The 16,587-nt window shown below is 39.5% G+C and overlaps 1 protein-coding gene across 2 annotated transcripts; it reads left to right on the top strand.

Annotated features, from left to right (window-relative positions):
* The first annotated feature begins 97 nt into the window (after positions 1-97).
* LOC135476106 (developmentally-regulated GTP-binding protein 1) lies at positions 98-16,568 on the top strand. Of its 2 annotated transcripts, XM_064756007.1 has the most exons (10): positions 98-245; positions 3,609-3,774; positions 4,614-4,744; positions 5,801-5,870; positions 6,570-6,739; positions 7,465-7,650; positions 8,340-8,452; positions 9,096-9,218; positions 11,602-11,697; positions 13,117-16,568. In XM_064756007.1, the coding sequence occupies exons 1-10, from the start codon at positions 207-209 to the stop codon at positions 13,121-13,123; spliced, it is 1,101 nt and encodes a 366-aa protein (XP_064612077.1). In that variant the 5' UTR covers positions 98-206; the 3' UTR covers positions 13,124-16,568. The 2 variants fall into 2 exon arrangements, with proteins under 2 accessions (XP_064612077.1, XP_064612078.1); XM_064756008.1 differs by lacking the exon at positions 13,117-16,568 and having other exon boundaries at positions 11,602-11,701.
* Positions 16,569-16,587: the final 19 nt, after the last annotated feature.

The raw sequence follows: 16,587 nt of genomic DNA, 5'->3' as shown, positions 1-16,587 counted from the left end.
GTAAAATTTTAAAAAGCTCACGTTATGGTTCTTAAGTTGCATGCACAGATCACTTCCGGGTCATGTCCCGCCATTTTGACTGTCATGTGGAGAGCAACGTGTTTATCTTGGGCCAGATTGAAACGCGGTGATTAAAGCGACGGAGATAATACTCTACCGGTTCGAAACAATTGTCTACATCATCAAGTAATCAACAGTTGACAATAATGGGTATTCTCGAAAAGATTGCGGAAATTGAGGCTGAGGTAAGCAAAGCGTCCGAGGCGATCTCTCAGAGAACAAGCATGTACAAACAACAACAACACAATGTTGAAGAAAATTGTCGGTCAAAAATTTTATTTTATTACCGTAAGGCGCGTAAGACTCAGAGTTGCATATGTTGAGGATATAGCATCTGAGGCTGGAAAGCTGTTCTGTTTATCTCCCTGTACAGAATATTCAGGAATTAAAACTTGTGACAAGCAGCTTGGGTCCAAACTGGATGATAGCCCTCATACAACCTCGCGTAGTCATGGCTGGGCCCTTTAGCCCGGTAGGAGGAATCGTAATATTTCGGAAAACAGTCGGTTACTAACGTACCTCGCCCATCCAGCCACTCCTTTACAATGCTTATGGTCCAAGGGCACCTGATTGTGAAAATCCCAAGATGTCTATGATCCCATAGCCTCAATCTGGCCATTTACATTTTGGCAATTTTTGGCTGTTTTAGGAGATTTATGTAAGTAAATAATTCCTAAAGGCAAGGGTGGGTATGATATTTTATGGCAGGGCTCATCAATTTTCGACTTGGTCGATGTGCATTGTTGTTGTTGGGTTGCGATAAGTAGCGCATGATTAGGACTGATGAAATCATCTGCTAATTCAGGACCACTGGATGCCTGGATCATGCATTTAGCTATCTATCCGTGCAGCCGTGATTTGCACAGTCAGATCTAAGAAAACACTGGTCAATATTTCATGCACAGCTCAGCTGTTAATGTAACAAGCCGTGCATCTTTTACTTCACTGTGTTGGCAAGTAGAGAGTTTAATTTGCAGTAAGTAGCCACGCAGGGAATTCGCCGAAGACTGACTTCAGTGTGATCAACAACAACAACGGTGCAGGGAGCCAGCTTCGTGGGGGACTTGATTGTTTCATAATATATGGTCATTGATTGGTTGGAATTTAAACTGTCAGTTAGTAAAACAGCTTTGGCTGGTTGAAATAACCGCTGACTGGCTTGCCCGTAGATAGTAAAAACTTTGCCCAGCTGTCAGTAGTTGCATAAGAAAGCCTGGCAGGCCAGCTAGATTTTAACAGCAAGGAGGGAAAATTAGGCTTTAAAAATACATGCAATCTCTCGGGAATTTAGGAGTGAAGAGTAAACAAAGTGGGAGTTCATTCGTCTGAAGTTTGATCTATCGTCGGCATGCCAGTAAAAGTGAAAGAAAAGTACCACATGCTGGTTTCCAGAGAAAGTCGCAATGATACACGTCATCCCATGGACTATATCTCTGATTTTGACCAATGGGTGAGCTTACAAATTGTCGGAAATGTCGCCCTTGTTCAACCTGGAATGCAGGTGGTCTGAATTTCCTGACTGGAACCTGTAGTAGATATTGTGATAGGCCTGACGACATGCTGCAGTTATAGTCAGAAGTCGCTACATTTGGAAAAATTAACAGTTTCCATACAACGTTGCTGATGCTAAATTATCTTATCCTCTTGTTTTAGCTACCTTCAAGCATGTATAGTCTTTCTCTCCTCATCTGCAGTCATATTTCTCCCTTGTTTGTCCATTGTCAGTGAAGTTTTGACGAACAAAGTCTCCCGCACCTCTTCTTCCTTCACACTTTCACGCTTACCGGGCTGGCTGCCCCCGGACATTGCCCCCGAAAACATCCGAACAAGCATAAGCGCTGCCGACAAAAAGCTGCTGATGGATAGAGGCAGACTATTGACGCGTAAAACATCACCACTACCAACGCCAAGAAAGCTGAAGTGAGGGAGGCTTGTGTTTGTCAAGATGTCCTTGGGGCATTGTCTTCCATGCGTGTGACGTAAGCAGTTCGTGCATACACCTAAGCCTACATGTGTAGTAACATCGAGGGGGCATCACGCAAAGCCTTATCACTATTGGACACATTGTACTCTCTGGCCAAGAAATAAAACTCAGACCTGCCCAATGTTTAGACAATTTCTACTAGTTGTATAGCAAGCAAGCACCATTATGCCAAAAATGTCCAACTGGCAGCAAAGTAAAAGACTTTACACTATGAAATACACAAAGTTACATTCGTGGTGATCTGATGACAGTTTCATTTTCGTTTGACAGATCAGAATGACACTCCTGTCATATTGGATAACGCTGCTACATCTCTTATGGCTTCAGCCAGAATTTGAAGTCAGGGTTTCAATTTTTTTTATATCTCCCATGTTTATTTTGTCCTCTGTATAAAGCTATGACGTCAATGTGAACCAGTTGATCAGTACATCAGGTTCCCTGATGTTTTTAGCAAGTGAGTGATACTCCAAGCCTGTAAATAATTTGTAAAGTTGGTGCAGAACAAAACAGTAAATTGTCCAGCTACTCACAAAATTAAAAAAAGTTACAAATGTTATTTTCATGGTAGTTTTTGTCCCAAACAACTGGCAGCTGTCAAAATACTATTTGATGAAGGACATTGTGCTTGTCCTGTTGCACATTTCCTGGCCTGTACTGATGTCATGTACATATTATCCCTTTGTGTGCGTGCCTGATTTGCACATTTCCAGGCCTGTGCTGACGTCATGCACACATCATCCCTTTGTGTCCGTGCCTGATTTGCACATTTCCAGGCCTGTACTGACGTCATGTACATATCATCCCTTTGTGTCTGGGACTGATTTGTACATTTCCAGGCCTGTACTGACGTCATGTACATATCATCCCTTTGTGTCTGGGACTGATTTGTACATTTCTAGGCCTGTTCTGATGTCATGTACACATCATCCCTTTGTGTCCGTGCCTGATTTGTACATTTCCAGGCCTGTACTGATGTCATGTACATATCATCCCTTTGTGTCTGGGACTGATTTGTACATTTCCTGGCCTGTACTGATGTCACGTACACATCATCCCTTTGTGTCTGGGACTGATTTGCACATTTCTAGGCCTGTACTGATGTCATGTACATATCATCCCTTTGTGTCTGGGACTGATTTGCACATTTCTAGGCCTGTACTGATGTCATGTACATATCATCCCTTTGTGTCTGGGACTGATTTGTACATTTCCAGGCCTGTACTGACGTCATGTACATATCATCCCTTTGTGTCTGGGACTGATTTGTACATTTCTAGGCCTGTTCTGATGTCATGTACACATCATCCCTTTGTGTCCGTGCCTGATTTGCACATTTCCAGGCCTGTACTGATGTCATGTACATATCATCCCTTTGTGTCTGGGACTGATTTGTACATTTCCAGGCCTGTACTGACGTCATGTACATATCATCCCTTTGTGTCTGGGACTGATTTGTACATTTCCAGGCCTGTACTGACGTCATGTACATATCATCCCTTTGTGTCTGTGCCTGATATCACTGGGGTCAGCGTTGAGCTCATGAGAGTTGATTTTGTGATTTCAGATGGCTCGCACGCAGCGTAACAAGGCTACCATGGGTCACTTGGGTTTGCTCAAAGCTCGTCTGGCCAAACTTCGGAGAGAGTTAATTGAGCCTAAGGGCGGAGGGGGTGCCACAGGAGAGGGGTTTGATGTTGCTAAAACCGGAGATTCTCGTATTGGTTTCGTTGGTGAGATTTGTGCTTTAATAAATGTCAGTCAATTACAAGATCCATTGATTTGTCACCGCCATCCAAATTGCACACATTTTATTTACTTGTTTCATTGGGGTTTAAATTAAGTTGTTTTTGTTTTTTGTTTTGTTTTTTTTTTTTTTTGTTTTAGGGGTCCATGCAGTTAGTCCTGCGGGACACCTGTTGAAATCGTTTGGATTACTATTATTATTATTTATTCGATTTTGTGTGCCACCTACAGCCTAGACCGCTTGACTGATTGACCTGAAATTTTACAGTCTTATTCCCTGATGGCTGAAGTTGTGCACCATGGAGCCTGATTTTTGTTATGTCACATGGTTTGGCAGCCATATTGCATTTTATATGAAATCGTTCAAACATCTTCTTCTCAAGAACCACTGAACCGATTGTTTTGAAATTTGATACAAACTTTGGAAGCTCACCATTGGTTGAAGTTGTGATGTCACAAATAGTTTTGAAATTTCAATTTTTTTATTGTATTCTGGTTTATTTTGAGCTGCTGATCTTGAATCTGCATTTATTTTTTCCTTATCCTTGTAACTTTTTGAGATATAGTCATTTTAATGACAACACCATTTTTTTTTATACATAGATGTTAATTCTAATGCTTTAACATGGAGTTAGATGGCAACTGGACTAGGTTTATGGTATTTCACTTAATGCTTTCTGCTGTCCATAATTTCCCGAAACGGTTGTGGCATTACACATAGCTATGCTACCTTCTATTTGATGGCGTAGAATGATAACTAAACCAGCAAACGACGTGGACCCCGGCCAAAACTGCTTTGCAGTTTTAATTTTTATTGATTTTCTAGGTTTTCCATCTGTGGGGAAGTCTACCCTGTTGAGTAATCTTGCTGGTGTTTATTCTGAGGTAGCATCGTATGAATTCACGACACTAACAACGGTTCCTGGGGTCATCCGTTACAAAGGGGCCAAGATCCAGGTAAGGACTTCAGAGTTACCCAACCTGACCAATGAGGGAGTTACGACACGATGACATCATGATGAGGCTCTGACGTGATCCGATCTCACCACTTCCAGTTGCTTCCTCTGCAGTTGTTCAATTGAAGGTCCACAAGCAACCTACTGAAGGTCATCTTCTGTCCGGTTTGCTCCCTGAAGGTCATCTTCTGTCCGGTTTGCTCCCTGAAGGTCATCTTCTGTCCGGTTTGCTCCCTGAAGGTCATCTTCTGTCCGGTTTGCTCCCACCATAATTCTGGCCGCTGTCGTACAGGTGTAATATTCTTCAGTATGGCGTAAACCACCAATGAAAAATCAAGTAAATGGTGGAACATTTAGCATAATGTTGTTGTTGACATCTGCATGTACGACTGTCCAGGGGTCAAAACGGTTGGTCATTCACTCGTTTTTAAGAGCTCAAAATAAAAATGATGACCTCAAATTGAGCCATGGACATCATGAGTAAATTGATTAAAAATGTTATAGCGTAACATTTAAAACTTTATGTCTTCAGGCAAATTTCTCTGATTCACTGAGTTGAAAACTCTCAGAAAACATCATTTTGCGTTGCATTTTGTAGAATTTCTTTATGCACAATCACAATGTCACCTTTAAAGTTTGAGATCAAAACCTTCAATTTGTTTTCCAGATATGGCCATGGCCAGCCTGATTCTGCTACTGCCATACATTTATTGATTTATTATTAGCCTTGCCCTAAATGTACATTTTCACCTCAGCGCATTTTGTTCCTCACAGTTGGCGAATTTGCTGGGTAAAAGCTGAATCTGCATTTCAGAAATCTCACATGTTTAAGCAAAACAAGGTGGTGGCTCTCATGGACTAATGACATGATTTGATCCTGTCCTTTCATTATGTAAGCGTGCGAGAATTTGGGAGAGCCCCACCTTGCCTCATATAAATATGTGTAAACTCATGAGTTTCTGAAATGTTGATTGGTTTTATGATTGAAGATGCCAACCGTTGTTGGATTTACCATGCTTGATTGTAAATGTCATCATGCCTTTTTTGTACTTTGTAGTTGCTAGATTTACCAGGTATAATTGAAGGTGCTAAGGATGGTAAAGGCAGAGGGAAGCAGGTCATTGCAGGTATGTCAACATTATTTAGGTCAATTGTCAAAATGAAATTTATGACAGAATTCTTTGAAACTGATTCTCATAAATAATCAAGTGATACATCTAGTCAATAATTTGAAGATGAATTTGAATAAAAAGATATGCACTGGTTTGGATGAAATTTTGTACAACCAATCAATTAAATTGTGGTGTGACCAAGACTGGGAATTTCTTAGGCGATTCATCTTCATTGGCAGAGCAGACACAAACACGTTTTTCTGATTAAGACAAAGCTACATTTGTTGTGTGGTCACTTTCAAGGCTGGGCAAAAAGTTTTATCTGATCAAGCTAAACAGAATAATGATCAACCTACACAGAATAATGATCAGTCTACACAGAATAATGATCAACCTACACAGAATAATGATCAGTCTACACAGAATAATGATCAACCTAACAGAATAATGCACATAGCACATACTTGAGTAAACATGTTGAGAAAATGTGACAATGTTGAAGAATTACACAGTAGACCTACCTTGGAATAGTGCCTAGCAGATGGAGAGTATTCTCCCTTTGTTGGAACTCATTTTCTGATTGAGGTGCCTACCAGTTTAGAATAGAAATTACAATGCCTAAGATATTAGTGTCCCTTATATCATGTGTCCCTTGTAAACAAATACAGAATAAGTCCTACATTTGTTATCGTTCATTATTCTGTCTCTTTTCAGTTGCAAGGACGTGTAGTTTAATATTTATTGTGCTGGACGTTTTAAAACCTTTACAACACAAGAAGCTGATTGAGCATGAGCTGGAAGGCTTTGGAATTCGGTTGAATAAAGAACCTCCGAGGATAAACTACCGGCGGAAGGACAAAGGGGGGATCAATCTGACAGCTACGGTAACATGTTTTTGCGTTTTTCTCTGCAGTATTCTGCTCTTTGTCTCAGAAACCATATTAATCTTCATGAAGCCCGTATTCCAATCTGTCGCAATGGGATTTGTTGTTACGGTAAGTTTGTCATTTGAGGAAGGACGGCTAATTATGACTGGTGTCTCTGCTCACTAATACTAGATCTTAGACTGCATTCACTTCTGTAATTCTCTTGCAGTGTTTGCACAGACCTTGAAAATCCATTTCAAATACTTGAAAATCGTGGAGAAAAAAAAAATCTGGGAAACTCCTTGAAAATTCTGATATTGGGTGGAATGAAATGTCTATCATGTTCATTGGGTTTTTTTTTTTATTTTATCAATTTTTTTTTTCATTCTTTTTGGAAAAAATTATTACTGTTAAAAATTACTTTGCTATTAGGTAAATCACATCAATTTTCTCCAGTGATAAAGTTACATATTTTGCCTCTTTTTGGAAGTTTTATTGGTCTTTTTTGGAGGTAACTGGTTTGGTTGAAATGTTTCGGCAGCAAAAGTAATGTTTAATCACAGTTATTTGCCTCTAAAACTGCAGTTTTCTGGGTGAAATTCTAGGGTCTTTACCATATTCTGATGGCTCAAACCAGTTGGAGACAATTTTATTGTGGTAGCAATACTTTCAGGAGCTTTGTTATTTCTGTCACACGACCCGTAACATGGTTTAAAATCTTATCTCCATGCCTTGTTTAACAGTGTGCACAGTCAGAGCTTGATATGGATCTGGTGAAGACAATTCTAGGAGAATACAAAATTCACAATGCCGACATAACTCTGCGTTACGACGCAACTGCAGAAGACCTCATTGATGTGATAGAAGGGAATCGCATCTACATACCATGTATATACATACTGAACAAGATCGATCAGATTTCAATAGAGGTAGGCTTAACTGGTATTTTGTACAATACAGTGATAACTTTGCATGTACATGTTCTGCGTGCAGAAGCACAAGTTTGATGCATAATAATTAATGTTTTCTGGGAACATGCTATATTGGCAGTTGTGGAGGGGGGATAACTCTCAGGACACAAGTAGCCTCCCCTTTAGCTTAATAGCATGCTGTCCTCTTGAGCAAATCTCTGGCATTTTTAAATCAAATTTTCCTGAATAAGGCACTGATTGTGATGCCCAAATTGTAACCCAGAGAAAGAATATTCATCTGTAGTAAGCAATTTAAATTGACATGTAAGTTTGGCTTTATATTTGGCCATAATGGCCATCGCCCTTGAGTACATTCTTCCGTACGATGTAAAACTCCAGTCCAGTCAAATGTATTAAAAAGAAACTTGTATGTATATGTACATATTGTGAATTGCATACAGTATGAAATATATGGCTGACTGACTTTTCTTGTTGTGTTTGGGAAGCTTCATTTCAAACTCTTGATTCTGTAAGAAATTTTTCCCAGTTTTTTATGTCCAGATGTACCAAACTGTTGTTTTGAGTGAAGCACCTTTCAGTATGGCTAAAGACAACATTGAAATAAGTTAATTTTGGAATTGCATGTAAACGCAAATTCTGATTCTGTGAAAAAGAAATGACAATATTGTTTGGTTTGCTTGATTCAGGAGCTGGACATAATCTATAAAGTACCTCACTGTGTTCCAATTTCTGCTCATCACAAGTGGAACTTTGACGACTTGCTGGAGAGAATGTGGGAATATTTGCTACTGGTGCGAATGTAAGTACATGTAGAACATTTCCAGCCCAGTCTGTAAGGCATACAGGGCAGGCTTGCTTTTTATTTGTTAATATGGAGTTTGGGATGTGACCTAACATGGAAATGTACCAAAAAGCTCCACAGCTTTCTTAGAGTGTAAAAATGGCTTTATCTAGAGATTTCCTAAGACTGTTTTAAGGTGCTAGCTGTCCAAACAACATCGTAGTGGCACCAACTGTTCTCTCATTCCTCCATGATGTCATTAACGATCATTCTTGACAATCTGCATGAAATAGGGGGGTTGTGAACAAATATGAAATACTCCTTAAAAATTTCATTAAAAACCACCTTAAATCTATACTTCATTTAATAATACCTTTTTATGTATAAGCTAGGCTTATAAGCACTTTGAGGAGGACCCACAGGGCTTGGTAATAGATGTTCATTCACACATTCTGCTTGGTTTCCTCCCACCATAATGCTGGCCCCCGTCTTAGAAGTGAAATATTCTTGAGCATGGTGAAAAAGACCAATCAAATAAATAAATAAAAACATGATTTGGTTAAATTAGGTATGCTTTCTGTGCTGTTTTATCTTCACTCAAATCAACCAATGACAGGCTTGGTTACATGTAGGAATATGTAATCTCTGTTTGTATTGGTAGTTACACAAAACCCAAAGGTCAGCTTCCAGACTACACGTCACCAGTGGTACTGAAAGATGGAAGGAGCACTGTGGAGGATTTCTGTAATAAAATACACAGGAGCATCCTCAAGGAATTTAAATAGTAAGTAGTGTTCTAAACATGGACTTGCTATTATGTTTGAGTTACCATATTTATTCTAATTTTTGCCTTTTTTGTCTGAAACTTAATCTGCTCATTTTAGCCAATATATATATATGTAATTGTAGCAGGAATATTGAGTTTCTTTTTTCTCACGTGGTTAGACCATCTAATGGACAATATAATCATATCTTCACTTTTCTAAAAGGCTGGTAAAGAAATGTCATATTCTACTTTCAACACTTCTAATATCTGTCCCAAAAATTAGAAGAACTAGGGTAGTTCAGGATATATCTTTACGCATCCGGTCTTTCACGGCCTGTTCATTGACTGCTTTTTATATACCTTTATGATTGTATTGACTGTTCAAGCTACCCAGCAATAAATACTTGTCCAATGCCTTGAAAATGCATTCATTACATATAGGAGAGTTTCAAATTTGAACTCTTTTAGGGCTAAAGATAGAAAAAGTCCTACTGTATCATGTGACCTGTCAAAATTGTTAGGCAATTATTTTTGATCACATTTAGACTAACATGGGGAAAAAAAAGATCCACAGAAAGTAACTTAGATTAAGGTAAATGACCTTTCGCCCGTAGGCTCGAAAAGTGTATCCCATGATTCATTGCATTAACTGTGGCTCTTACTGACTGGCAGCCGCAGGGGATCATCGGCGGTGGTCAGGGGATTATATGGACAATCCCCAAATGTAATAAACAAGCTCACGCTTCACTGAGCAGTCAGTCTATGCTCCTACCACCAATAGTCATCATGGATTAAGTACATGTACATGCATGTGCGCTTTCTTCACAACCTTGATTGTTTTATGATCGCCATTTTATGACGAATGGGAATTCGGGAGAAAACTGGCTGGAGATCGTAAGCACCCAGTACCTGGGTTCACGTGTGGAGTGGCATGTCAAATATCTGTTCAGATGCAGAGCTCTTCAGTAACAGAGCTATAACAGAACTTAGCACCCCTACTCCCTACTTGCAAACTACCAGTCAAACTGCGTTTACAGCGACAACTTACAAGCAGCAGGACTCGAAATCTTCATGTGTCTGTTATACCCGTCGATAGCATGATTTTTACTGACGAAAGGCAAAAAAATAATCTTACCTGTTGCTGGCGATGTATGTATCACACCTGGGCAAATTTGCATACCGGTAATCACAAAACATGCACTTTATTTTGATATATAGCCAGTCATTGTTGTGCAAACTTCTAATATGTCAACAACACAGACAAGTCCTGTCTGATAGATGATATGCCAGATTCACATACAGTGCTACTGAAAAGGTTTCAAACCTTGCTTTGAGTCCCTTGATTTTCTGTGTTTAATTGGAGGTTCCCGATCTTAAAATGTAGGAACGGAAAGGTAACTCTTCTGCAGTCTCGATTGTAAGGAAACAAAACGTTGAGTGACATACTTCATTGAAATTATACAGGAGGTTGGTGACAGATATTTCTCAGTGAAATCCATTTGTACCTGAAATACATGTGTACAAATATTTGTTGTGTAACGAGGGCTCTGAATAGACAACCGTTCACAAAATAATAATGTGACGTGACCCTGCGTGGCGCAGATTAGAGACCATAGCTACCATGCAGTGTAATGGAACAGGCTGGGGGACTAATCATCCACTTCATCTTGCTGCTAACTCATCCCCTGGGAAAGTTTATGGCAGAAACAGGCGGGCGAAACCTTGGGTCATTTATCGTAGAATAACAACGTAGAAAATTGAGGAGCTGAACTTGAGTAGTTCCTACAGGAAGGAAACTTCATTTTTGCCTCTAGAACATGGTGAGACAGGTCATCGGTAAATTAATGTCAAAGAAGTGTGCCTATCATTTTCACAAGTCACATGATACAGATGGACTGTTTTTACCTTTAGCAACAAAAGAGTTCAAACGCGAAACCTAGCGACCTTTCCAAACTGTCCATGAAGAGCACACTACCGATGGTAAGCAGTATTGTTGCAAATAGGTCAACCGGATGTCCCACACATTGGTTGCAGATGATCAGTCTTTTGTGACGTCAGGACGTCATAATTGCTTTCACTGGGAATGGAATGAAAAGTAACGTCGTCACGAGAAGGGGTGCTGGGTCTTCAGATTTTTTGGGAGAATTAGCGGACGAGTAATCGAAAGTGCAATTTTATGTCCATGGAGGCATGGAAACTATGACAGTAAATGCTCCTTTTTGACTGGAGTCGAAACGGTGAACTGAAAGCGAAAGTGATAATATTTTCATACACGCATTTTTTGGGTCAGAAATAGTGCAAGATAAAATGTTGTTCGTGTGAAACTGGCCACAGCAGAGATGTGAGTACAAGATTTATCTAGATACTGGCATAAGTGACATACACTTGACTTCCTTTTCAGCGCACTAGTTTGGGGTTCCTCTGTAAAACACCAGCCTCAGAAAGTCGGCAAAGATCATACGCTAAACGATGAAGATGTGGTGCAGATTGTGAAAAAGTAAGAAACCTCCGAGAAATATTCTTTCAGTGACAAGTACACGTGTGGCACAGGTTCAATCCCTCATTGGCTAAAGAAATTCTATACTCTGTCACGGGTGTCAATGTCACTCTCACTGGTCATGGGACTGTTTGGGTAATGTCACTCTCACTGGTCATGGGACCGTTTGGGTAATGTCACTCTCACTGTTCATGGGACCATCTGGGTAATGTCACTCTCACTGGTCATGGGACTGTTTGGGTAATGTCACTCTCACTGGTCATGGGACCATCTGGGAAATGTCACTCTCGCTGGTCATGGGATCATTTGGATAATGTCACTCTCACTGGTCATGGGACCATTTGGATAATGTCACTCTCACTGGCCATGGGGTCATTTGGATAATGTCACTCTCACTGGTCATGGGACCATTTGGATAATGTCACTCTCACTGGCCATGCGACCATTTGAATAATGTCACTCTCACTGGTCATGGGACCATTTGGATAATGTCACTCTCACTGGTCATGGGGTTGTCTGGGTAATGTCACTCTCACTGGTCATGGGACTGTCTGGGTAATGACACTTTCACTGGTCATGGGACCATTTGGATAATGTCACTCTCACTGGCCATGTGACCGTTTGGGTAATGTCACTCTGGCTGGTCATGGGACCGTTGGGGTAATGTCACTCTCACTGGTCATGGGACCGTTTGGGTAATAGGTAGAGCGTTTGCCTCAAAGTTAGGAAACCTTGAGATCAAACCCAGCTTGGGTCATAAAGACTTTAAAAATGGTACTTGCTACTGCCTCTCTTGGCACTTAGCACTGAGAAATTATAGCAAGGGAACTTGACTGGTTGGCCCGATGTCAATATAAGGTGACTGGTTGTGTCATGTCCGGTGTCTTCAGTATGATACTTCAGTGTCGGCAGCACTTAAGCGGCATGGACTCGCCCTGCCAAACAAAGACACAAAATTATATACACACACATAATGATGCCCCGTCGTCGTATGACTGAACAATTGACTAAAACCCTAAGTATACCTACATACCTACATGTAGGTACATACATTGGTGATGAGGCCTTGGTGACAAAACATGGATGATGACACCCCTATGAAGACCACTTGTCTTGCACCACTATGATGTGCATATTTTTGGATCACACTGGGGAAACTTTCTCAGGGACTTGCCAAACTGGGTCGTTGGTTTGTGGTCGGCACTCCCGTTTCCTCCAGCTGTAAAACTGACATCCAGCCTATATGTGAAAATCTGTTCAGTGCAGCAGGAAACAGAGTTAGACAAATATTATGTGAAGTAATGAGTATTCTTTGTATTTCTTTATAAAAATCCTTATACCCTGAGCCCTAATCTGCAATGGTCAGAAACATCAGATATGTTGGTAAAAAGATAATTCATATGACGCTTTTGTTTTCAGGGTTTGATGACCATGGTATCAACACGTCGTTCCTCGAGAGTTAATCGAGCATCTTCTTGCATCTCTTTACAAGTATAACAACAGCTTGACCTCGAATGACCTTGCCAGACAATGGATTTCTTCTTGCATGTGTACTCAAACATAGCAAGAGTTTGACCTTGAATGACCTTGTGCGGAAGTGGACAATGAGCCTTGAGATGTTCGCAAGGCTGACGTATTAAGTGTGTGAACCATGAAGTTTGATCTGCAACCGTGAACTGTGAAAACTTCTAGGATTGGATGTGACTTGCTTAATGGCTGGTGAAAATTTTGTTTGTGCTATAATGGAAACACTATCATGATTTCATTGGTAACTCTTTAACATTGTGACTTCAGGATGTGTAACTTGTTATCTTAAACAATGAGCTCTTGACCTGTTTACAAGTTGAATTGGAAGAAGTAGAAGAAGTATTCAGCTTTCACTTCTTGGAATTCAAAACTCTGTAATGTTATGTGCTAGTAGCCTAGCATGATAAACTTTGAACTCGGTGAAGTTTTTACCCTGACCTCTCACTGTTAACCTTGAACTCTGACCTGCTGAGCATGTCAACATTGACCTGTGAAATTCTGGTTCTATGAGCTGAAATCATGGACATACAGACAAGATGGATTTAAGATCTAAAGCTGGGAATGAGAACAATAAAAAACTAAACTAAGTTTTCAAAGGATTAGAGGCAAAGACATCCCTAATTGGTTTCTGCAACCACATAACTGAAAATGTGTAGATTGGCTTCCTTTTGTGTGCCGAAAAGAGTCTACTAAATCAGGCTGTTTTATGTTTTGTTGATTTTCTGTTGATATTTAATTCAGCATGGTGTGTTTCTTGAGAGAACTTAAGTAGGACAGTTCAAAAGTACAGTGTGATGTTCCTTAAGCAAAGTACTTGCACTTTGTGTTTGAACTGAAGAAGTTGGTGAAACCGAGGCCTGGACCATCTTGTCCGACATTGAATGCAGTGAAAATTATTAAGTCGTTAAAGTTATCAAGGGTCATGGAAACAAATAAGTTTCTTCTTTCTCAATAGAATGGAAGTTTTTTTTGATTAATAGTGCAAAGTTTTGTTTATTCACCGTTTGTACTTACTGCTAATATCATACGTACCATGCAGGCTTCCCACTGATCGTTGAATTTGTAGAAAGCTTTTCAAGACCTTGGAATGGTTCTTGATTTTTCGTTGTCAAGTATCAAGTTCTTGAAATGAAATGATAAATATACCATAGTATCCATTAGTCCCCACAGGTTTCTACTTAAAGTGAGTGGCCCTTGGAAGCGCTGGAAAGCCTACGATATTTATTAGATTCTTGAAAGTCCTAAAAAAAAATTCCGAAAGGAGTGGGAGCCCTGAACAGCAACGGGATTTTTCGTTATGTTACTTGTTTTTGTTGCACTGAGTGTTATCAACAAAGTGTTCTTGTTGTACAGCTGTCTGCTAATTTATGCAGAATCACTGTCTGGATACATGCGACTTTTGTCTTTGTTTTATATATATTAATTGGCACACGGGTATGGTATAATTCATTACTTGATGTCATTTACAAAATAGATATTATATTAACAACGTTGTTTATATTTGGCATTGTGCTTTGGGGTATAAAACGGACCATTTCGGGTCCCCAAAACCTAAATAGGCTCATTCACTGTCATTTTCAATGTTTATATTATCTGTTCTGCTGAGAAAGAGCAATCTCAACCCTCATTACGGTAGATGACGTCACATTTTGCCCATGACTGAGTTATGTTGGTCTTTTTAAAGCTGGTTTAGATGGGGTAGAACGATACCTTGTACTGGAGAATGATACTTTCTACTGGAGAAGGATACTTCGTCCTGGAGAAGGTAACCTTCCACCAGAAAAACTGCCTTTGTCCGTACGTAAAAATGCACCTGTTGGGGCGAAAGTTTTACATCCTTTACTGTCATAGGCTTTGTTGTTCCGTGAATGACGGACTTACACTGGACCAGTCACAAACAATATTGTTACATACAGCTCAAGCAGATGTCCTACATATTTGCTAAAATCACAAAGCGGCGTAGGACATTTTTGTATCGTGCATTTGTCATACGGCGTTTTGCTCGTCACCATTACCGTGCCATTATCGTATATGTACGCCATCTGTGTGAAACTGGGCCCTGACGTTTCTCCTCAAGAATAGAAAGAAAGGTAAAAACTTCCCAAGAAGTGGTGGTTAGACATCAGTCGTGTTGGATTCATCCATATTGTGACCAATTAAAAAAAAATATTATAATTTGAAATGTAATTTTAATATTTTATTATCATTGGAAACACTTCAAAAAATGTAATGTTAAGACAAATATATAAGAATTTCAGCTTCTTGGTCAGTGCACTGTGTATTAAACTGAAGGTTTCAATTTTGTCTCGTGGAAATTCGCTCACTGAAATCCGCTTGAGTATAGTTTTATCCGTGGAATGTGTCAGTGGCGTATTAGAAATAAAACAAGGAGCAGAAAGGAAATGTGAAATTTGGCAATTAAAGAAGGCAGTATGCTCAGCCAAGATGAGGGTAAAGAAATAGTGGATCGTGTGGCTTTCTCGCCGCCTTTTGTACAGTAAAATGTAAAAACAATGAAAACAAAAGAATTTTGACCGATTTGACAAAGCATTATTTGTCAAACTAGTTGAATAAAAATGTTGAGATTATCTTCGATGTGTTTGAGTGCTAATTTTGAGGAGAAATTCTTTCAAGTAGAACTTAAAACGAAGTGGAAAGAATGGTTTCAAGGTGTTAAATTCAATAATTTTTAACGTTTATCTTTAACCGCGTTTCCTGTGTAATACTTACCCTAGTTGAAGTTTTAACAGTGAACACCTCCAGGTAAATACACTCAAAACATTATTCTCTTAAATTTAACAGAAAGTCTGTTGTCTGAGTGAAGCTAGAATATATTTGTTATTATAACACAATATTGTGTCATATTCAACATAAAATCGTATTAGTCGAATAGAACGGTTATGTTGAAGTAGTAGAATATGGATGTTCAGAATAACCTACTGCAATAGCACAGTACATTCTAGTATCACACAGATAACAGATTTGCTATTAAATTTAACACATTCATTTTTTTAATGGAACAACCACCGATGACGTCACATCCGGAGAGAACTACAAGCCGGGACAATGCAGTTTGATTATTCCCATTGGACGAAAACGTACCGGTCCGGCAAAGTACCCAAAACCAGCCTGATGGGCCTAAAACATGATGTAGTATAAGGCTTAACGTTCAAATGATCTTTTCAAGTACATCACTACGATACATGTAAGTTTTGGCCGTTCCCTGAACAAGCTTTGTAAATAAAATTTTCTCTAAAAGATATATCAATGTGTTTATTATTTAAATCTCCGGATATCAGCTATGTTTCTTATTTTCGTGTTGTTTATTCTAAGACCACAATAAATACAACAGTGTTATGTTAT

The sequence above is a fragment of the Liolophura sinensis genome, chromosome 10 (assembly GCF_032854445.1).
Source record: "Liolophura sinensis isolate JHLJ2023 chromosome 10, CUHK_Ljap_v2, whole genome shotgun sequence".
NCBI classification, from domain to species: domain Eukaryota; kingdom Metazoa; phylum Mollusca; class Polyplacophora; order Chitonida; family Chitonidae; genus Liolophura; species Liolophura sinensis.
Note: the sequence above shows the minus strand (reverse complement) of the source record. Positions and strands in the feature narration are given on the sequence as shown.